This window comes from Sceloporus occidentalis, unplaced genomic scaffold (assembly GCF_023333645.1).
Source record: "Sceloporus occidentalis isolate IW3139 unplaced genomic scaffold, rSceOcc1.0.p SCAF_94, whole genome shotgun sequence".
NCBI classification, from domain to species: Eukaryota; Metazoa; Chordata; class Lepidosauria; order Squamata; family Phrynosomatidae; genus Sceloporus; species Sceloporus occidentalis.
This window is the reverse complement of record NW_028317074.1, coordinates 140462-164849: the sequence shown is the minus strand read 5'-3', so window position 1 is coordinate 164849 and position 24388 is coordinate 140462. Positions and strand designations below refer to the sequence as shown.

The 24388-nt window shown below is 42.7% G+C and overlaps 1 protein-coding gene across 2 annotated transcripts; it reads right to left on the bottom strand.

The window, feature by feature from the left end:
• Positions 1–9704: 9704 nt before the first annotated feature.
• On the bottom strand, positions 9705–23095 carry LOC149284344 (transmembrane protein 184B). 2 transcript variants are annotated; one of them, XM_089496823.1, is made up of 9 exons: positions 22868–23095; positions 21381–21546; positions 17684–17774; positions 14461–14536; positions 14116–14207; positions 13684–13853; positions 13073–13267; positions 10278–10301; positions 9705–9943 (listed from the first exon to the last, which is right to left on the bottom strand). In XM_089496823.1, the coding sequence occupies exons 1-9, from the start codon at positions 23093–23095 to the stop codon at positions 9705–9707; spliced, it is 1281 nt and encodes a 426-aa protein (XP_089352949.1). The 2 variants fall into 2 exon arrangements, with proteins under 2 accessions (XP_089352949.1, XP_089352950.1); XM_089496824.1 differs by lacking the exon at positions 10278–10301 and having other exon boundaries at positions 22868–23029.
• Positions 23096–24388: the final 1293 nt, after the last annotated feature.

The following is a 24388-nucleotide window of genomic DNA, read 5'->3' as shown; positions in this document are numbered from 1 at the left end:
GCGCCAACAGTTTACGCAGCGCTTAATACAATACATAAATTCAAGGGATATGACAAGACAAGAATTGACAGACTAAGACAAACCGATACATTTGGTGGAGAGAGCCCTGCTCGCAAGCTTACAATCTAGAGTTCTAATATTATATTATGTTATATAGAAACGTTAGGCTTTTTATAAACTTCAGGCTACAAATAAGGGTGAGCTCTTTTTTTTCAATTCCCATATAGTTTCATGTCAGGTGAAGGATGGCTGTATTTCAGAAAAGGTTCCAGGTACACCATTCTTACATAATATACCTATTGAGCTTAGAACACAATATTTACCAAAATGCAAATTCTCCCCCTTGCAGAACGGCCACTTAATTTGTATTGTTTACAACTTAAAATAGCTGTTACACATTTAATGACAGGCACTTTGATTATAGTTTATCTTATTTTTAAGGTTTATTGACCAATGTAAAGTTTGGTTTGCTTTAAAGAGAATGTTAATCCCAAAATGAATGGTTACCTGAAAATAGTTAGACAACATTTATTATCTTACATGGATGAGGAGAAGGTAAGTGCTGTACAAGTAAAAAAAAATATATATATACAAAACCAGATAAAAAAAACCAAAAAAAAAACCCAAGGTCAACCCATAGAAGATAAATATAAAATTTTTCAGTCAACAGAAAACTCACTAGTTTAAATTAACCATGGTACAGAAAATGCCACGTCAGGGAAAGTAGTGGCGCTCACGCTCTTCAGGGCATGGGCACTGGGCCCTTCGGCGGGCTTCAGTTTTACACTAGTGCAGGCAGGAAAATTAACAAAAAAATGTATTTTAAATAGGATTATTTGTTTACAATAATATTATTTTAGCAAACCTTGAGCTAAACAAAAATTACACAGAATAAGATGCTTTTCTGAAGCAGAAGGTGCCCTAGATACCATCACACAAAGGAGTGGATTAGTATTTATCTGTTGTGTAAGATAAGACTGAAGCAATAATGCTATTTCAGGAACGTAGCATTTGGATAACAAAGCAATGAGGCATTACCGAGTTACTTGAAGCACAGAGATTTCATCAGGGTTTCTTTACGCACCTCAAAGTACAGTTATTGTTTAATATGCAGTATACAAAAGTATACGTGTGATCACATAACATGCCTAAGCAGACAGAATAGCTACATTAGCCCCGTAAGGACAAAGCTGTTTTTATTACCTTTTTTGTACCCTTTGTGGCAAAAATGTTTTAACACTTTTGTGGAACATTTAGCTTGTGTTTAGCTAAAATTATCTTCTCTCTCATTTAGTGAACCCACACAACTTATATATTGTTTTAGATACTGTTGTACCTATCGTGTCCGCCGCGGTCCCATGACGGTCGGACGCAGGTGGACGGCTCTCTCACGATGTCGCGCACGTGTCCTCTCCGTGTGACATTATGTGCAGTAATAGATATATCACTCTTACTCACCTGCCTTTGCTTTGTGAGTTACACACGGTGCCATGACCAAGGAGGTTGCAACCGTCATGACTGCGATGGAGTGGCTTCTCTAGGGGGCCCAGGGGACACCTGATAACACTTGTTCATGTCTCCTCCTGCATGCATCTCTTTGTGCCACTTCAATATTGTTCAAAAAGAGCCCTTCCAACCTGGACCACGCCGATGGCACTGATAAGCTGTTTGGGGGCTATGACAAGCTGGAGCAAGGATGGTGTTTGGGGGTACTGATAAGCTGCTGCTTGGGGCAAAGGTGGCTCCGTGGAACTTGTTGCTTGGCGAAGTTGGGGGGCTCAGGGGTTGCACTGTTCATGTTCGCCTGAGACAGGCACAAAGAAAACACTCTGTTCACACTCCAGACATGAAGCCTCGTTAGAACAAACTTCTTTGAGGAAGGGGAGAGGTGTATTCCATTCCGCCTTTCCCTGCAGCTTCTCAAACCCTAGCCAGCCAGGGCCGTAGGAAGGGCGAGGTGAGAGAGGCACTCGGCTTGGGTGCAGCTGCGAGAGGGCGCACAGCCACCCCATCAGCAGCTGCAGCCTGCAGGACTGGTTGGGGAGATCACAATCTCCCTCTAACCGGCCCAACGTTAAGGAGCGCAAGGTCTGTCACAGACCTCGGCTTCAGGTGCTCCCTAATCACTATGCACCGGCAATAGATGCTGTGCGCCAAGATATGACATCATCCCTGGGCTCTGTATCAATAGCTGGCGCATAGTGATGAGGATGCAGTAAAGCAGAGGTCTGAAGTGACAGACCTCGCGCTCTCAACACAGGAAGAGCTAAGAGATGGGGGAGAAAGGGGTGTATGTGTATATATGTGTGTGTTTGTACGCTTGTGTGTATGGGCAAGTGTGTGTAAGAGCAGTGTAGGTATTTTTGCAATTGTAAGTGTCTGTGTATGGGCATATGTGTGTGTAAAGGCAGGGATGTGTAAGGGCAGTATATGTACGGTATATATGTGTTTACGGGCAGGTGTGTGTAAAGGCAGACGTGTGCAAGGGCAGTATATATGTGTGTGTCTGTGTAATGGCAGTGTATGTGTATATGTGTGTTAATAGGCAGGTGTGTATAAAGGCAGTGTGTGTGGGCAGTCGTGTATAAGGGCAGTGCATGTGTATATGTGTGTTAATGGGCAGGTGTGTGTAAGGGCAGTGTATGTGTATATGTATGTTTATGAGCAGTCGTGTATAAGGGCAGTGTATGTGTATATGTGTGTTTATGGGCAGGTGTGTGTAAAGGCAGTGTGTGTAAGGGCAGTGTAAATAAAATAGCCTCTGTAGAAAAATAGCTGGGCACACTTTTCCATTCTTGCCTCGGGCAAGCCAGCTCATTAAAATAATCTGGGAAAAACTCTAGCTGTGGATAGGATCATGACAGTTTTGGGGAACTGGGCAGGTGCCCTTTTTTGCACTGTGGTAAAGAAAGCCCTGAGGATAGCATCGAAAAAAGGAAATAAACAATCTACAGCACATGCAATTGATCACAAATAGAACAGCATTTTATTCCTCCCAGGAACAGTAGAAGACACACCTTTGCAATGATAAGTTTAAATGTCCTGCTGTTTGTGAAGATGTGTTATGGTCTGATGAAACCAAGGTTGAACTTTTTGGCCATAATTCCAAAAGGTATGTTTGGCGCAAAAACAACACTGCACATCTCCCAAAGAATACCATACCCACAGTGAAGCATGGTGGTGGCAGTATCTTTGTGGCATACTTTTTACAAGGTGCTGGAAACATTCCGCAGAGATTTTGGTCCATATGGACACGATACATACTCAGGAGACAGTCAGACAGCACCATAATTGCAGGAGTAAGGTTCCACCCAACACCCTCAAATGTAGTACATAGCTTTACTGCATATCAGGCCCGGACTGGGACAAAAAATAGGCCCGGGCATTTCAGACTGAGCAGCCCATTTTTATGAAAAAACATATGTACATACATATACATAATACTTGGCAGGGGCGTACCTAGAGTATTTGGCACCTGGGGCGGATCCTGTATGCGGCACCCCCCCACACACACACTTTAAAACTGCATAGCTTCTACCGTTATATACCGGCGCAGACACTGAAGGTGGTACAGCATTACTGTTATCATTATATACTGAGGCAGACATTGACGGAGGTACAGCATAACACTTATCACTACATACTGAGGCAGACAATGACAGTGGTACAGCATAACACCTACCACTATATACTGAGGCAGACAATGACGGTGGTACAGCGTAATCCCTATCACTATACATTGAGCCAGACATTGACAGAAAAAAATCTAACACACCAAAACAGGACAAAACAATTAAATAACAATATTAATATATATTGGCTCGAATATAGGCTTTTTTCCCCCACTAAGTCTTTAAAGTGGGGGTGCGGCCTATATTCGGGGTCTAGCGCCCGACGCCCGGGACATGCAGTTCCGGGCGCCGGGCAGGCAGCAGGGTTAGGATACAGATCCCCCGCAGCGGTGCAGGGGACCCGTATCCTACTCTCTGATACGCTCAGACAGCCTCCCCTGCCAGCACTTCCCACTATACACGGGGGCGGCCTATATCCAAGCCAATACGGTATATATATGATTGTTAAGAGCAATCACATTCCTATCATGCCCAGGAATACCCAGATTCCAGGATGTACTCGCAGACTTGGCATGATAGGAGTATGATTTCCCTACCTACCCCTTCTCACTCCCTTCTCCCTATCTACCCCCTATCCCCCGTCTCACTCCCTTCTCCCTATCTACCCCCTCCTATCTACCCTCTCCCTCTTTGAAGTTCACTTACCTTTCAGGAGTCCTGCGGTGGGGGTGCAAGGCCTCTGCCTCCCAGCTCTGCCACTGTACGGAACAGTATAGAGTGATGGGAGTTATGATGTACTTTAGAGCATAATTATATAACGAAAAATACATAGTAAATGGTACAGCATAACACCCATCACTCTCACACACTTACCAATCTACACATACACCAATCCACACATACACCAATCCACACATACACCAATCCACTCTCACTGTCACTCTCACTGAATGCTTTCCTACCTTTCCTCTTTTCTCCTTACAGCTCCTTTTCCTCCTCTTCGCTCCTCTTCTTCAGTTCTTCTGTCTTCTTCCGGTTCAGAGGGCACGGACAGCGGTGGGCGCGGTTTCAGTGCTGCGCGCCGGGATCTGACAACAAACCCCGGCGCACAGCAGCTGTTGCCGCGCGGATCGCAAGGGAGCGGTATTGTCCGCCGCTGGAGGAGCAGGCTCGCAAGGGAGCGGTATCGGAGGTCTTTAACAGACCTCCGACACCGCTCCCTTGCGAGCCTGCTCCTCCAGCGGCGGACAATACTGTCCGTCTCTGGAGGGGTGCCGGGTGCCGGCAAGTTGGCACCCCCCTGATGAGCGGCACCCGGTGCGGACCGCCCCCCCCCCCCCGCCCCACGCTAGGTACGCTACTGATACTTGGTCATTCAACATGGGAAGCATGAAGCCACAATTTAGTACAACTAATCCTTTAAAAAATATTACAGTAAATAACACAATACCTTATCTTTTCCACTAAATGATTTCAGGGCCTTGAATGTTTTGTCCCCTGAAGTCACTACAAATTCTGGAGGGCATTTTATCTCTGGATAAGTAAAAATGAAATAGTTCCTACTGTAAATTAAGGAAACAGATAAGCAAACACACACACCAGGACAGGCTTTTCCACACCGACACCCAGACACACACACCAGGACAGGCTCTGCCACACCGACACCCAAACACACACCAGGACAGGCTCTGCCACACTGACATCCAAACACACACACACCAGGACAGTTAAAAAAAGAAGAAATGGTTCAGCACTCAACTCCCAGGAAGCTGGGAGCTAGCAGGAAAAAAGGGCAAAACAAAAACAGAAAGCATAACAAAAATAGCAACGTTTGGCCAAAACGTTGCTTTTTTGTTTTGCTTTCTTTGAATAAAGTAACCTAAGGATTGGAAGCTGATTGGAGTGCTGGGGTTCTTTTCTGTGTTCAAACACACCAGGACAGGCTCTGCCACACCAACACCCAAACACACGCTCCAGGACAGGCTCTGCCACACTGACACCCACACACACACACCAGGACAGGCTCTGGACAGGCTCAGCCTCCCTGTGGCATCTTTGCCCCCAAAACAGCTTGCCTGTGGCAACTTTGCCACCAAAACAGCCTGCCTGTGGCATCTTTGCCACCAAAACAGCCTGCCTGTGGCATCTTTGGCCCCCTCTTACACATCCATGCTATCAGACACACATATTCATTCACTCTTTCACAAATATTTATTCACTAATTCACAGATAATCATTCACTCATTCGGATATTCATTCATACATTGATACTCATTAATGCTCTCACTCATACTCATTAATTCCCTCATTCAGATACTCATGTACATATACTCATTCAGAAACATTCATTCACTCACTCCTTCACATATACTCATTAATTTATTCTTTCATTCAATCTCACATACTCCATACAGCAGCGTCTCTTCTACCGCCAGGGGGACGGAGGGGTGACCCCCTAACCTGAACTAATGATGTACGCGCTGCTCTCAGACTTCTGCAGATCTGCACAGGGGAAGCAGACGCGCAGCAGGGTCATGTTACGTACGTGACATACGTCACATGGTTCCGTTGGATTCCTCCGTCCCCCTGGCGGTAGAAGAGACGCTGCTCACGCGCGTCTGCCAGGTAAGTAGCGGGCCCGCTGCTAGAGTTGCGGGCCCGGTCGCAGTTGCTGCGGGCTTAAGGGGCAGGTGCCCCTTTTTCCCTGCATTAAGGACGGCCGCATAGGCCCAGTCAGTCCGGTCCTGACTGGGCCTATTTTAAGGTAGGGGCCTGGAGCTGCAGCTCCATTAGCCCCTAAGTCAATCCGGCCCTGCCGTGGCCTGGGCTGGCCCGGCCGCGGCCCTGCCCCGGCCCACCGGGCAAATGCCCGATGGCCAGTCCGAGCCTGCTGCATATGGACATGATGGCATAACGCAGTTCCTGCAGATTTGTCAGCTGCACATCCATGATGCGAATCTCTCGTTCCACCACAGGTACTGTGGTCATGAAGGAATGGACATGGTCAGCAACAATACTCAGGTAGGCTGTTGTGCTTAAACTGGTACTATGGGACCTCAAGTGTGCCGTGAAAATGTCCCCCACACCTGAACCATTGATACAAGGCAGGATGGATCCATGCTTTCCTGTTGTTTACACCAAAGTCTGGCCTGCCATCTGAATGTTGTAGTTGGAATCGAGACTCATCAGACCAGGCAACGTTCTTCCAGTCTTTTATTTTCCAATTTTAGTAAGCATGTGCGAATTGTAGCCCGTTATCTGACAGGAGTGGCACCTGGTGTAGTTATTTGAGTTACTGTTGCCTGTCATCTCGAACCAGTCTGCCCATTCTCCTTTGACTTCTGACATTAACAAGGCATTTTCGTCCCCACAACTGCCGCTAACTGGATATTTTCTCTTTTTCGGCCCATTCTCTGTAAACCCTAGAGATGGTTTTGAGTGAAAACCAGTAGATCGGCAGTTTCTGAAATACTCAGATCTGCCTGTCTGGAACAAACATTCAAAGTCACTTAAATCCCCTTTCTTCCCCATTCTGACGCTCGGTTTGAACTTGAGCAAGTTGTCTTGACCACGTCTACATGCCTAAATGCATTGAGTTGCTGGCATGTGATTGGCTGATTAGCTATTTGTGTTAACAAGCAATTGAAAAAGTTTATATAATAAAGTGGCGTGTGTGTGTGTATATATATATATATATATATATATAAATAAATAATTGTGTGTGAGATGTGGTCCATTATAAGAAGTATATATAGTAAATAAGTAGGTATAATTTCATATAATTAACAAGAAATTATGCGATTTGTATCAAGAAATGATGCTATTTGTATCAGAAAATGAAATCACACTTTCACACCATGTTTGATTTCTTTTTTTATGGTATGACAAAAATAAAATTCCACACAATCTTCAACATTTTCCTCGCACTGACATATCTGATATTGCACCTAAGTAGGGACCGTAGAGACCTTTTATTACATTTAGTACATTTTCCAGTTTTGCAATTCTTTACACTACATAGGAAGAGAATCACTGCTAAAAAGGCAGCATTTCTGTAACCATACTCTTTAGGTGCATGGCCATCATTTAACCTATTCACTGCCAAAAGGATTAGCATTATATTGCTCCTCCACAGCAAGGATATGCAACCTTAGCACTCTTTTGTAGACTACAATTCCCATAATGCATTATGTGAGCTGCTGGGTTAATTACAGCTGCTTACCCATGCTTTTTTGCCAGTTAATTGGTTAAAGCCTTCAGAGTCATTGCAAGCCTTTAAGCATACAGTTATGGGGGGGGGTAAATGCCCATAGTGTTCACATATAAAAAGAATCATTTAGCACACTGTTCACTGCAAATTGGTAGAGGAAAAAAATGTATCTACAGATATTTATAAAAATATATCCACTTCACTTAATCTTTCCTGTGCCAGAAAATAATTGCAGACATAAAAGGCTATGTCTGTTCACTGCTTTACAATAAATATAAATATTCTCTAACAGACAGTGGCAGAAAATGCTGAAAGGAGCCAAATGAAAGTCTGCACTGGTACAAGATGTTAGCCAAGCAGAGATATTTATACAACATCCAAGGCTGTGCATCTTGGTTACATATTTTATAAAACTATTAGGTTTCTTTACTTAATATGTAAATCATTAAGTAATGTTCATAGTATTACAAGACACCTAGGATGTATAGGCCTATAGGATATTTGGGTTTGGCAAGAGAGATCTTCACTATCATGAGACAAACTTTCGGTTCTGAGCCCAAACTACAACAGAAGGGTAAAGTCACTAGTGCTTTGAGACCACATATTCAGAAGACAGAACTGGAGGCCCAGACACCATTCCATTATGTTTTACAAAAGGGACCATGGCTAATCAGCTGGAGGTTACATTAAATGCCTTGAGAGTTTCACATCCCGACTTAGTAAACAGCACCCCTTTAAAGTTGTAGTCTGACATGAGCATGAATGTGCGGGATCAGGTATCTTGGTAAATGTGATAAACCTCCGACACTACACTTCTATTTTCATGCACGCTGCAGTACACTTTGCATGGACACAGGTGTATTCTAACAAACAAAATGTACTACAATATGCATAAAATTACAATTCTAGAGACTAGACTGTTACCTTTAAACACACTTTCTTCTTAAAAAATAAATATGCAACAAGTTAGACTACGATGGGGAATTACTGGAGGTTGATAATCAGCTCATAGCTATAGGAGAATTATTTTTAATTAGACATTTTTCCTTCCTTAGAGAGGACCCAGTCGCCATCTTTTTTTTCACTTGTATGTATGTATGCCTTTAAGACAGTTTAAAGGCTAATGTAGCTCCCACACGTGATGCTACACACAGCCCATCCGGAAGCAAGCTTTCTTGGCCTTCAAGCAGATTTTTAGGGTCGTTTGTGGCCCGGCCGCTCTGGTGAGATGGTATTTTATTGAATCTAACTGTTGACTGTGCTCCTTTGGTTTGGGACACTCACTAAAGCCATTTCTGTTTCTAAATAACAGATGCAAACAGACTACTGAAACCACGGGTACGATTCAGCACCTGGGTTTTCAATATCAATTTATATATATTCACAAAAATGTGCATTACGTAAATGGGCAAGGTTTGTAAAATGGATAACCTGTTCCAGATTTATTCGTCGTCATTTTGCTGCTAAATTAGAGAATTACATTTAACAGACTCTTGCTGTAGGTTTACTAGTGTTTTGGGGATGAACATGGCTGGTATGAACATACAACAGCCATAATAACACCCACTACTTGAAATCTGAGATTGCAGTGTAGTTTCTGAGTTTGAAAAAACAGTGAAAATGAGATGGAGCTCTAGCCATGTAATCAACGGCCAGCACTTGGGAGTCTTCAAATAATTACATTGGAAGTCAGAGCTGCAACCTGTCAGCAAGGCCTTTAACAATATCTCAGCCAGACACAATCCTACTTGCTCAAAAACTACTAGGACTCCCATCTATGTGCATACGGGTCTTGTAAGCACATACATAGATTAGGAAAAAGCCTTCTGAAGGAGAAAAAGAAAACATTTAGCCAAGCTACAGGCGATAGATTGCTTGTCCCTCCTCCGACAGGGCCTTCAGGCCGTTTCTCCTATTATCAATCAGAACTCATCATCAGAGCTCAGGAGCAGGGTTTTCTCTGTGTCCCGGGCCCCTGAGAGACTCTGTGAGCGGGAAATAATCTGCCCGTTGCGCCAAGTGGTGCCCTGCTCCAACGTAGACTGCTGAGTGTACTGCTGGTAAGCCGGAGAGAAGTTGTGGATAGCATCTTGTACAATGTCATGAGGGTTCATGGTCTCCTTCAGGCTGCTTGAAATGCTCTTCATGGGTGCACAGCGGCCTGGACAGGAATAAACGAGTTAAAATGCTGGTGCTTAGGACAGGTGGAGAAACAATATGTTGTAACCCAAACGGTCTTCATAACTTAAAAGGGGGAAAACACCATCCAACCATAAAAAAACTTTTTTGCAAAAGACTACTTTAAGCCAATGTAAGGCTTGCAAGCAATAATGCCAAAACCTTTAATGGTACATTCATTATGGTGCATTCCTGTGCAAAGTATTTTAATTATTTAAACAAAGACTACAATATATAATGGATTCATATTAATTAAATGGCAGGAATAAGTAAATAATAATACAGAGAGGGCAGTGCAGAGACAGAGCTATACCTACCATAGGGTCCATAAGTTGGAGCAGCTGCAGTGTACAACCAGGGCAAAAGCAACAGGGGAAAAGAGAGAGAAAGGACAGAAAGTAATACTGAGAAAGGTTACACAGCAGCATGATATCAGGAACTCAGATAATCTCGCACCCATCAGATGATGGTCATATGTTAAATGCATGTGGTGTTTGATCACAAGAACCACATGCATTCCCCACCCTTTCAATGACATGACTTAGCACAATATCAACCCAACCACGTGGCTCGGTAAAACACAGCTACACAAAAAATAAGCAGTTGTACTGCAGCTACAGTATATTTACACTTGGTTTAGACTTTATGACATGGCAGCTTGTGATGCTAGTTTTGCATGTGTTTTTTATGATGATATTGGACTTTTACTTTTCATTGTGATCTGTGTGGTAAACAATGGAAGGCGATAAACTGTTCAGACACTACAGCCCAGAGGTACTAGCCACCGTTTACTTTAAAGCCAAAGCTCTGTTCAGCTTGATTATACCCTAAACCCACCACTTAAATTCACCATTCAGCACATAGAGCTCTTGGGAGTGGGTGAGCCAACTGTACATTCATGTTATGCTCACAATATACCTGCACTGAACGCTGTCACAGTAGATATCAGAGAGTACCCAACTCAACTCAACATATTTCCTAATTAATTGTACCCCCTTTTTACTAAAATGCATTATTTGTAATTAGTCAGTAGAGCTGCATGTATTTAAATATTCCAACAGTGACCACAAGGTGGCGTTCATTTTCCAACATATGTTATGTGTGATATGTAAAAGGGCTCTATTCATTTAATCTCGATTGATTAATCTCACATAATTGTTTTCTCGAAGGAAGAAGTCCTACTGGCGGATATGAGCATGTTTGCTCAGTAAAAGTAAAATGACACTCAAGACAATATGTACTACGTGAGAAAGAACAGAACATTAGATTTCTACTTTCCTTCTGATTATATTCCAGTAATAGGGGTTAGAGCAGGGGCGTCCAATATGCGGGCCGCGAGACCTCGAGGTGCGGCCCGCGTAAGATCGGCAGCCAGAGCAACTGATCTTACGCGGGCCACACCTCGAGCCCTGCTACAACAAGAGCCCTGCTACTTACCTGTGGGAGGGTATTTTGTACTGCACAGAGGAAGCGGAACCCAGCAGAGTTCACGTGACATCACATGACTCTGCTCCAGTCCTGCTTCCTCTGTGCATTACCAGAGAACGAAGAGGGAGGCCGCGCCCCCTGCTGAAGTCTGAGCGGCATCGAGGAGCTGCAGTGCAGGTAAGGGGGTGGGGGAGGGTGTTTGAATGAGTATGCGTGATTGAGGGAATGAATCTGTGAATGAATGAGTATATGAACGAATGAATGAATGAGTGTGTGTGTGTGATAGCATGGATGTGTAAGTGCTGGAACCTAGGTATGATGGGACTGTGATTGCTGTTAGCAATCACACTCCTATCATGCCAAGTCAGCCAGTACATGCTGAAACCTGGCTAGCTGCCCCCTTGTGTATTGATGCTGCCAGCAGTATGAGGTCTGCACATCACAGCCACCCTGTACCAGCATGTACTGGCTGACTTGGCATGATAGGAGTGTGATTGCTAACAGCAATCACAGTCCCATCATGCCTAGGTTCCAGCATTTACTGGATAGATGTGTATGTGCTGGAAACTAGGCATGATGGGACTGTGATTGCTGTTAGCAATCACACTCCTATCATGCCAAGTCAGCCAGTACATGCTGACACCTAGCTAGATGCCCCCCTTGTGTATTGATGCTGCACATCACTTACAGCCACCCTGTACCAGCATGTACTGGCTGATTTGGCATGATAGGAGTGTGATTGCTAACAGCAATCACAGTCCCATCATACCTAGGTACCAGCATTTACTGGTTACCTGGGTATGATAGGAGTGTGATTGCTGTTAGCAATCACACTCCTATCATGCCAAGTCATATTGCAAATTTTTTTTGTCCAATTGTGTGTTACCTACTTTTGTTAAAAATGGGAGTTTTTATTATTATTTTTAAAGGTGGGGGTCATTTTCGGTTTTGGCTAAATGAACCGTGAATGTTTTGGTCCAGAATTTTCATTTTGGTGCATCCCAAGAATAAATAGAACTATTTCATTTTTAATTATCCTGAATTTGTAGTCACAAAACTTTCTAGGCCCAGAAATCAGTGAGAGGAAAAGTAAAGGTTTTGCGTCATTTTACTTTATTTTAATCTGTATATTTTATTTAAGGCCATATTTTCTCACAGTGAAAAATGAGTGCAGCCCTCACACGTATACAATTCTGATGAAGTGGCCCACTGCAGAAAAAACTTGGACACCCCTGGGTTAGAGAGATCACTGTGCCTGTGTTGTGAAATATTTTGATTTATGATTAAGTAGGTATATTTATATATGTTGGATTGTAAATCCAGATATTACACAAAGCAGTTCATTGGAGTGGAAGAATGACTTGAAAAGTATTGAAAATAAGCCTATACATCGTGCACACACACACAGATATGTACACATGGGGTTAGCGACTGACTGGGTGGTCCCTGTTTTTTTTAGATCATTGTGCAAGGTCACAAAAGTTTCAAAAAGAAACCTCAAAGAACAAAACAAAAGGGCTCTGCTGAATGAAGGTTCTTGTGAGATTACAAAAGGCAGCTTGCCACCACATGGGTGTGGAGACAGACTAGCCCGTAAGCATGTACAGACAAAATTGCATTTTGGTCCATTAAGCCAAAACAAGGGTAGACAAATTTAGTGTGGGGGGGGAAGGTTTACACTCACCATGGGCATCTAATCGCTTGTCTAAGTAAACCTTGTATGTAAATGCATAACGGAGGGCAATGGCTGCAAAGAACATCTCCACGCAGATAATGAAATTCTGATACCCTGCAGCCACGGTCCCCTCTCCCACCGTCACTTCTGCAGAGTTAATTTTGGGGATAGCACCACACTTTTCTAGTATAGCCAATAACATCCCTGCAAAGAGGAGAAAGAAGGGAAATTGCAGTTAATCTGTATTTATAAACAAAGATTAAAAACTAGAGCACATTTTGTCTGACTATCATAATGCCATGGGAAGGGTAGGGCAAATGGTCAGGGCCGATGTATTCTTCAGCAACCCGCACTTTGGCCATTATATGTACTTTGCAGTTAGAGGCTGTAAACTAAAGTACTTTAACATGCATTATTTGTTATTTAACTGCCTTATGTGTGTTGGGCAAATAGTCGGTGATAACCCCCCAGACATTTTGAAGAATGGAAATGACAAATAGGAAACTCGTATCAACAAAAACACTTTGTATTTTAGTACAGATCTGCTAGTTAGATCTACAACAAGTACATAGAATACATGGCAAAAAAAAAGTACCAAAAGGAATGGAAATGCAAATCACCTTGCCAGAAAGACAGGAAAATGACAGACTTCACCATGAAGAACTTGAGCACGGGGCTGTAAGGACTGAGTAGTTCTTTTGTGGCAAAATAGAACAAGAAGAGTGCATATAATGCAAGGCTGACAGAGATGTTGTAAATAATGGTCACGTACAGGTACCCACTTGCAACGCTGAAATACAATATACGGTTATTTAGTTTTGAACTTTGTAGCATACAATAGAACTGTTACATAAATAAAATGGCCCTATTTATAAGAAACGGGCTAAAAAAAGGTGGCCAAATCTGATCCAGGAACAGCCAGGACACACGCATGACAACACACAGAGAGACGGGTCTCACCCGTACCAAATAACTGCTCATCAGAAAAGATGATAACAAAAACCCTAACATACCAGGATCATTCCCCAGGTTTACTAGGATGATAAACTTACTTAAAGTCACCATCCTTGTACTTCCCGAAAGCTTGGAGTATCACTGTTATAGCTGCCATTAGGGGTTTCACCACGCAGAACTGCAGTGTAGCCTGGGAAGAAGAATAACTATTCATTACAAAACATCAGCGGATTTAAAGAGAAAATACGGTAATGAGAAGCATATGCATGCTGTATGTATGCCGTATTTGTATTTAAGTGCCACAAGTAAAAAATACATATAAAGTTAGGAGAGGTGAAAGAGGAATAGGCTGATATCACTTTAACAGAAAGAAACAAAAAGGCACAAATATATAGAAAATTGTTCACAAAAATATTCTCGGTATGAATTAGGAGTTACCAAACCTGTTTACAGAAGCGTAAGAAGCCGATGGAATAGGTTTTTCCCCACAGACAGCATGTTCCATACATACAGCTGGACCTAAAGTTATCAATAGAAGCATAGAAAGGAAACAAAAAAAGTCACAACTAGATAAAGCTCCACGTGCAAGAAAAAGTGCCAGAGAAAACCGACAACACCTCATATATGTCTTTCTATTTATGCATCTAAAAATCTGGCTAACATGAATTATAGGGAAATTTGGAGGCCGCACTGTGAAAAGTGTATATTTGTAAGCTAGGCTGCGCACCCAAGAGGCCGCTGTGCAGCAGAGAAAATACCTCTGAGGACATGAACAAAACACCAGACCAGAACATTACAATACTTTCACAGGTATAGTTAAACAATGAGACGGTTAGTGGCCATGTTCAGGGGCATCTGCTCCAGGGCCCCTGGCAGTAACCCCCACCGTGCTGCAGTGCAATATCTGTATTAGCCTGCAATGCACAAGGAGAATGCAGAACTTGCTGGGTGATGTGGGAGGTCAGATGAGGGCCCACTTGGTGCCGGGGATCCCTCTCCTGCAACAGGGGTACTCGTGGATACGTGTATATGGCAGGAGAGCGGATGCGTGTATACGGCAGGAGAGCGGATGCGCGTATACGGCAGGAGAGCGGATATGCAGGTTTATCTGTATATGATGATAGGATTGTGCACATGAAGCATGTGTTTTGTCTATTGATAAGCATTATGCCTTTGCATGTCTGTTTCTACAGAATCCGCTTCCATGACATATATAAAGATATTTATACTGCTTTATCTGATGGGCAGTCCTTAGGTGTGGACACTCAGTAGCTGGTATAACTTTTAATACGTTTTTTTGTGGGCTTTGCATGATGGTCGTCTTCCGATCATCTTAAACATAGAATTTGATAGTAGATAAGAGCCCTTTCAGCTCATCTACTCTGAACTAGGGCTGCAACTAACGATTATTTTAATAATCGATTAGTTGGCCGATTATTTTTTCGATTAATCTGATAGAAAAATGCATTTTTTTTTAAATTTAAAATAATGTAATAAAAAACGTACAATTTACACTTTCATCTCTTTATTGTAATGGCCTCTCTCTCTATTCACCTTCTTATTTTACTGACATAATAATAAAAGCTACAATAACCCAAACAGTGTTTCTCAAACTAGGTTTTAATACAAAGTTATTAGTAAATAATAATTCATATGTTAACTATTTTTCACATTTAATAAAAACTATGAGAAAAAAGCCTTGTTTATATTTTCTTTTATTTACCAAACTGCCCCCAGTTATGCACATCTGACCCCCAGCTTGCCACTCTGCCCCCATATATGCCTTATACCAATTATATGCCAGATTCCACTGTGCCCCCGATATGGCTTATACTCCCCTTATATGCAACTGAGCCCCCTGATATACCTTTTACCCCCAGATATGTCTAATATCGATATGCCTTATACCCCCTGTATGCCTTACAACTTCCAATATGCCACTCGCCCCCATTTATGCCTTATACCTCCCTATATGCCACTGTGCACCCTGATATGCCACTCCATCCCCCATAAATGCCCTGCACCACCCTGAAATTCATTATACTCCCTGATTCACCACTCTGCCTCCCCCAGATATGCCACTCTGAAATTCATTATACCCCCATACACCACTTTACCTCCCCCTATACACCACTAACTCACCCAGATATGCCATTCTGCCTCCCTGAAATTCATTATACCCCCCATACACCACTCTGCTTCCCTGAAATTCATTATACCCCCCATACACCACTATAACTCACCCATATACCACTCTGCCTCCTCCCTCCTCCCATACTCCACTCTGCCTCCTCCCCCTCCCATACTCCACTCTGCCTCCTCCCCCTCCCATACTCCACTCTGCCTCCTCCCCCCTCCCATACTCCACTCTGCCTCCTCCCCCCTCCCATACTCCACTATGCCTCCTCCCCCCTCCCATACACCACTCTGCCTCCTGTCAGCACCAGGGAGCCAGGTAGAGAGGCAGAGTGGCGTATGGGAGGGGGAGGAGCCAGAGTGGTGTATGGGAGGGTGGCTCCCATACACCCCTCTGACTCCTGCCCCCTCCCATACGCCACTCTGCCTCTCTCCCGACTCCCTGGTATTTTGTGAACCTCCGTTGCCGACAGGCACTTTCACTGCAGCTTCATAGAGCTGTCTGTGCGATGCAGATCCCCACCAGCTGACAGAGAGGAAGATCCTCTGCAGGAGACCTCGATTCTCTGTCAGCTGGTGGGGGTCTGCACGATGCGCACAGACAGCCTCCGTTACTGCCCTTCACTTACGCTGAGGCTTCTATGAAGCTGCAGTGAAAGTGCCTGTCAGCAACGGAGGTTCACAAAATACCAGGGAGTCGGGAGAGAGGCAGAGCAGTGTATGGGAGGGGGGGGGGGGAGTCAGAGGGGTGTATGGGAGGGGGGAGAGAGACGGAAGTGAGAGACCGGCCTACAGTGAGGGGAATCCAGGTCCCCTGCAATCTCTGTTTGAGGTCGGATTATATAAGGAGAGGAGTTTTTCAGAGCATTTGCTCTGAAAAAACCTCTATTTATAATCGATAAAAATCGATTCAACTAATCGATAATGAAAATCGTTGTCAACGATTTTAATTATCGATTATTATCGATTTTATCGATTAGTTGTTTCAGCCCTACTCTGAACATCCCTTCCTGATGATAGCTTTAGGTCTACCCCATGCATGATAAAATTATTTTGCTGTATTAACCACAATCACATCTGCTGGGGGCTGTTCCCCTTATCTGCTCTTTCTCAGTAAAGTAAAACATCCTTACATTACCCCAACACAATATCATTCCTAGAGATGCAAGTGGCTGGAGTTTTCCCATCCCTGGGTGTAATCGAGGTGTGTGTGTGTGTGGGGGGGGGTTTGTGATGGTTGCCCCATAGCCCCCACCTGAGCTTTATCCGGCACGGACCATGTTAACAAGTTGGAATCACTTTTATATGAGGAGTCATAAACAAGTAACCGGACACAATAAAAACATTCCCTCTACATCACATACACACGCGTCTCTAGCTTGTAGTTCATTACATGACAAATCTACACCCCTTGATGCATTAAACTTATTCGTCATGGTTACAGTCCGCAGCGAGCAGATGAAGTATTACATTACAGAATTAGTACTTATGGTATGGTAAAGCATTTCTCAGCACATCAGTAGAACTCACTCGATCGTCTTTCCTCTGATTTCAGTCATTATATTGCTCTCACCACCAAGGTATTCATAACAAAGGCTTAAGAAGTTGTAGATGACAAAAGCTGCAGGGAACAGAAGTTGTCACACGTCAACGATCATCACCTTAAACCTACTAATTGAAAAATGAGCATTTAATGTTGCAGTATGAGCAGAATTCTAACACACTGAACATTGAGCTGCCTGCAGATCACGTATACCTGCGATATCACACTCCCGGTCATTAGATGGTCTTTTATGATCCAGAAAGGGGTCATTTTAACCCCAGACACTCTTGGATTGTTCCTCCACCACAGGCAACCTACTGCTTGAGCATCCCCCTAAAATCAAGTTTCTGTACAGGGAACAGAAGGCGGTGGAGGAAGAACTGAAGTCTGTGCCAAATGTTACCAGTTGATTTGAGAATTGTTACCAATGTTACCGTCGGTGCTTGAGCATCCCTTTCTCAAATCAACTGGTAACATTTGGCACAGATTTTGCAGTTTTTCAGTATATGGGTTTGAAACGGTAATCAGAGGCAAATAAAAAAAAAAACACACAAAAAGTATATATTTCTGGAAAGTAGACAACCAGGGGTATTTCACTGGCAATGTTTAGGATATTGTTATACAGCCATTTGGCCACCAATCTTTGCCAAAGTTAGCCATTACTTCTCCCCCCCCCAAAAAAAACACGTAATTGCACATAAACACCTCCCCACAAAAAAAACACAGAAGTGTATTCAGCGGCCCCTCCAAATTACAGAAATCCTCCAGATGTATAAATTATTGCATCATTTCTGAAATTTACAGGGCATGCTACATGACAAGCTGAAAATAAAGAGTTAAAGAAAAATAATAACCACTATCAGCACAATTCTATTTAAAAAATAAATAATATATATATATATATATATATATATATATATATATATATATATATATATATATATATATATAATTTGTCTGATCCCCTGCACGACAGCAGAGATCAGACAGTTCTACTTTTAATGGCATGGTAGCCGGCTGCTATTGTAGACTGACTGCTCAATGCATTGGTCACTATATATATTTAATTTTTTTTCTTTTCTGAGGCTGCTGATCACTCTCTGACTGATCAGCATCACTCATTCCCCGTGAATAGATCCACGCATTTAGTGATGCTACCGGAGTGAAGACAGTCCCTGCATCGGACAGAGGTGTGTGCAGACGCATGGAATGTCCTATGAAGGTTTTAATGAGTTTCACGTTATAGGAGCGCAGACAGCCGTGAAAAGTCTGTAGAGGTATTAAGAGCGAAAGTTGAGAAAGATAAACCTGGCAGGAGCATTTATGGTGGCTTGTAATGGGGTTTGACTGGCATGAGGGAGACCAGCTAAGGCCGACTAGCAGTAGTCAAGATGAGAGATAATGATTTGCATCTTGTGTTAGGAATGGGCAAGTACAAGCTATGGTTACTGACTGGATGTAAGAGGGGGATAAAAAGTCAAAGTCAATGGCCAAGGCAGCAATCTTGTAGGATGATGGGTTCCCTAATGACATTAAGGGAGACTGTTGATTAGCATGGGGTGGGAATAAGTCTAGTTCTACAGGCAGGTAGTGTAACCTCCTCATTAACTGGAGAGAACTTTCTAAGGGTAAAGGATAAAGGAAAGGTGAAGGTATGTGAAAAAGCAGAATTGCAGGAGGGAGACTGTGCAATCTAATTTTGTGTTGTAAGCGGTGGTGGTTACAGTATGTAGTCGTCTAGTAGTCACTTTTTGGTTCGCCATAAGTATACCTCGTTGGTGGGTAGCGGATGCTCTGATTTACTTGCATAGGTCTGACTTGTTCCTATTGGGAATCTGCACTTTTGTGAATGCAGAGCAGGATTTAGTCCTTGGCACTAAAAGGAATCGCTCAATGTAAGTCTACCTCTTGAAAATGTACAACTTGGCCTTTGACTATGGAATAACAGGGGACAAAAAAACAAAAAACCTCTCTCTGGCTGGTTAGATGACAACATAAGATGTTTGTTTGTTTTGTCCCCTGATCTTTAATACAGGAAACCAAGATATGCCATTGATCTAGTCTCATCCCTTGAACACCTGGCTTAACATGATAAATGAAGCAGATGTTCCAGAGAACAATAATCTGTGTAAACAGCAGTAGTTTTAGCTTCAAAGTATGATGCAGCTGGTAGATCACAGCGAACTGCATCAGAAAGTGTCAATTACTCTAGAAGCAACCAATAATATACTCAAAGCTTGCTTGTGCTGGTTAATATTTGTATCGGCAGGGGCAGCCAAAACCTATGGTGGGCACTAGGTAGCCCTTGTAGACATACATGTTTACCAGGGAAAGTCAGCGACAATATCACACATCCAGCAAGCCTGCAGATAGTGAAGGTTTATTAAAATATAACTAAATAAAACAAAATGGAATATTATGCTAAACTACATCACTGAACTGGATTTATTTTCCCCCTTTAAGGACGCACACTAGTGATTAGCTACACTGGAAAAGACCCAAAACCCAACGCAGGATAAACCGGGGAGATCACAACTGACAGCCCGAACAAAAACAACAGAGTATATGGTAGTACAGGTGAGGAAGCATGGGTCACAGAATTGTGGTGTTCAATGTGTTTTTTGGGCTCATTGTACAATGTAATGAGTTTATAAAAGCCAAGGCAGAAGACTGACAAGGTCAGGAATGTGGAGAAGAAGGTCGGGTTATGATTGCGTACGGCAGGTTATCATGGCTGATCGAGATGCTTTCTGCATATACCCTGTACAGCTGTACTGCTCCCCGTGGAGTGCCGATATGGTGATAATGGCATGTTGCTAGGAGACAGCAGGAGCCATGTGGCCACGTCCAATCATGAGATCTGTCAATTCACACTTTTTTTTTTTTTTTTTTTTTAAACACAAAACGTATATTTAAGTAAACTATAAAGTGATACAGTATATAAAAAGTACACTTACAAAAATAACTAATCTCCAAATTACACTTAATAAGTAACGAGGCAAATAAAGATTTTGGTTACATTTAAATATCTCGGGGGCTCTATCTGTTATTTTACTGAAAAGTTACAAGTTCAATTGTACTTCAAGTCTATTCACCAAACGTGTCTGCAGGAGAGGAGATCATTTTGATCCATTCCTCTTTGCATGATGAAGGGCCGACCCGAGCTGGCCCCTGTATAATGGATAGTTAACTTTGGAGAATTGAAAGTTCTCTCACTGATTTTACTATGCATTTTGAAGGGCCACTTCAGGCATGCGCTACATAAGACAATCTCAGCAAGTTAAATGCATGTACATATTACCAATTGTACCGTGCTGTAGAATACGATGGTGCTGTATAATGAATAAGTACAAACTCCCTTTCCGTACAAGGTTCTTTATTTGAGTAACAAGTGATAAAAATAGCTCTGGCAAACGCCATAGCGGCTACACTTTGGGTCTAACACCACCAGCTGTGTTTCAAATAATCAAGGCCAAGAGCCTCTTCAAGGGAAATCCGGGTGACATTTCTGAGAAGGCAATGTGACGTTAGAGCGCACTATCAATAGTTTGCAAGCCTAAGTGCAGCAGATATTTTATTCTGGTGCGAAGAGTTGGAACCAGCAACGTCAGATGGTGGCCCTCCACCAATGAGTACAGTATTACTGAAAACAAGAGGGTACCTCTATTGTGCTAGTAAACTTACCTTCATAGCAATCCCTGACTGTGTCAAAGTATACATAGTACTGGTCATTAGTAAAGAACAAGAGACTGAGCCAGGAGTCAAAGGCGTATATTGGGACAATGAAGAGGATCCGTACAATGTGTCTCTGCTCATTAGGGCAACTGTAGGATCGTAGATGCATATATATCTAGGAAGAAGGAGATGATGATACTTAATCAATCAACTACAAAGCATTTTATGAATACACACCCCAAAACAAATAGCAAACCGACTGTACATATTAAAAGATTATCATAAATATAAATATAAAGTGGTCTTACTTCTGGACATAGACAACTAATTTTAAAAGGAAAGTGCCCCCCCCAGGCTTTCGCATAACTATTTATTACATTTACATTTGTTTTTCAATCAGTGAAGCTGCTGCAGGATTTAAAATGGATTATTTACAGCGGACAAAATAAATGAAGAGGTCATTAAATGGAAACTACACACATAGAATGTTGGAGTGTATTCTACCATTGAGCATACTGTTAATTAGCTTCCAAATTAATTCCAAACATCCATTTACTCTCCGGATCTCTAAAATGATGCATGTGCAGACCTCGTGTGTTCTTCTACATGTATAACACTATTGAATCATGTGACCTTGATCATATGCACCACCAATAAAATGCAAACACCCCAAGCTCGATGGTTTACGATGCTACCAGCTACACATGTAGATGGCAACAGGTATAAAAGGCAACAGCCTTAAAATTACAAGGAAAAGCAGCAGAGATGTGGCTCCACGTCATTCCCGGCACACCTGTCTCCTGTTGCTGGGTTCCCGCCAGGTTGCTAAGTGGGTAGCTGAGTGTTACGTGATCCATATATGCACCTGTCTAAAGGCCATGAGGTTTTGGGCTCACAGTATTGGAAGGAAAGTATATAAAGGAAAGAAACAGAAGCACCTCGGCACAATCCTATTAGCACCGCCTTCAGTTTTTGTTTTATTACATAATCTTATTCCAAATGCAACTTTGTAAGCTTTGCACTCTATGGAGATACACAAGATATTTACTGTAGTTTATATTACAATAAAAAAAAACCAAAAAAAAAAAAACAATAACAAAACAACTTGCTGGAAACAAATAACATTTTGGTTGTAATTAAAAAGGAGTGAACAGAAACACGTCAGCATTCAGCCCCATCTAGTCTGCCCGTTTTTCCGGATGTAAGGGGTAGCCATTTTGATTTAAAAATGTTAAATTTAAATTCCCTCGCTGTACTACGCTCTACAGGTTTTGCAAGGAAGCTGCTCCACTTATCTACCAACTGCACCGGAAAGCAAAGCTTCCTTACATTATGTCTAAGCGCCTGACTTTTGTTCTAACACTTCTCCTACATTGAAATAAAGCAACCTCCTGATAAAGGGGCATCTATAGCGAGCTCCCCCTGCAAGCAGTTGGCCAGACATGATACATGGTTAATGCAAAGTTTTTTGGGGTTTTTTTGGACTACCCGGTTACCTGGTGGCCAGTGATGAGCAGAGCGGTCCAGACAAAGAATCCCGATATAGCCTGAGCAGTGGTCGTCATAAGAAACATGGGCTGCTCCATGGCAAAGGGCTGCTCTTCTGGAGTCCTGGAATAATTAGGGCTGGCGAAGCTTGCAGTTACAGGAATGGTAGCCGCAGGTGCTCCAGTGGCCATGCCTGTACCCTGCTGTGGGAATTCAGCCAGGTTGGACACAGTCATAATGTCCTGTAAGGGAACTAAAGAAACAAAAAGGACACAGTCATTTTAAGCACTTTTTATTCAAGGAGAATGGACTTTGGAAGGATTAGTCATCTTTTAGGATGACACTTCATGGCAGAGACATGCACCCAATACAGATTCACCAAACACTGAAACTATGGGAAAATTGATTAAAAAGAAAGTGTGGTTTAACCTATTCATGGTCAATTGGCCTACACAATGCACTGTGCAAGAGGAACCTACAAGAGATGCATTGTAATAACGAGTGGGGTATTCTAGACAAATTGGTACAAGAGCCAGAACTACAAAGGTTAACCACATTAATAGATAATATACATATTGCCATTATATACAATCTATATAAAACCACACACAACCTGGATTTATAATCATATCAAGATTACAAAACAAATTATACGATTCATATGATCATATGAGTGGTCTATGAAATCAATCCCCTTTAAACAAGCCTTCAGTGTATTTAGCAGAAGCAGCAAGTTACAAAGAGATATATGCAGTTAGTTAAACATCAGAACACTTCTGTTATATTAACGGAAACCAGGAATCACCGAAGTTCATTAATGGAAACTTGACAGAGTTTGCGTTTCCGCTCCTTGACCTTACTTTACATTATGAAAGGCCAACTGTAAGCTTCTGCTTCAGGAACCTCCTTTATTGGGTGGGAAAATGTCAGGTCCCCACAAAGTAGCCAACTATTCACTCGTATTGACTGTACCCAAACAGGTACGACTTTGTCAGGAACAAAACTCAATCTCTGTACAGCACAGAACAATTGCAAGGCATGAACAGATGTACTTCCACAAAGTAGCAGGAGAAGCAGGTTATTGCACAACCTCATGGCAGGGATAAGACGCTCATGGTCAGATTGCCTCCCCTCTCTTCGGGGAGTGCGACCAACGAGAGGGGCACCTACTCTTTCCATGTTGTCCTAAGAGGAGCTGAAGCTAATCTGAGACGCTCCTACTTTGTCGATGTTCATCAATGAGGATTGGCACCCCAGATCTTCACCTGCTGGGCACCAGCTCTCCCACTCCCACTGCGCCTCGCTTATCCTGCCTCTGGGCCCCTCTGCTTTTGGTGTGTTTTTTATTTTTGTGTATCCACCACAGGCAGACACAAGGTTGTTACAGTCTGCTGCATACTATAAAAAATGGTGTGCATTTCAAGGAGCATTAAAATGGTGTGTTAATACTATAATTTCCCTCAATTTAATACCCCATACAGTCCCTTTCGGCGCATTTACATGTGAGAAAACATATAGAAGGTTTCTCA

Excerpts from the sequence above, each read along its gene's own strand:
- LOC149284344 (XM_089496823.1), bottom strand. The coding sequence starts at position 23,095 with ATGACTGTGTCCAACCTGGCTGAATTCCCACAGCAGGGTACAGGCATG. Across the intron at positions 21,547-22,867 it reads TGCTCATCACTGGCCACCAG|ATATATATGCATCTACGATC; the intron begins GTAACCGGGTAG and ends CCTTCTTCCTAG. Across the intron at positions 10,302-13,072 it reads CAAGCGATTAGATGCCCATG|CTGCTCCAACTTATGGACCC; the intron begins GTGAGTGTAAAC and ends TGTACACTGCAG.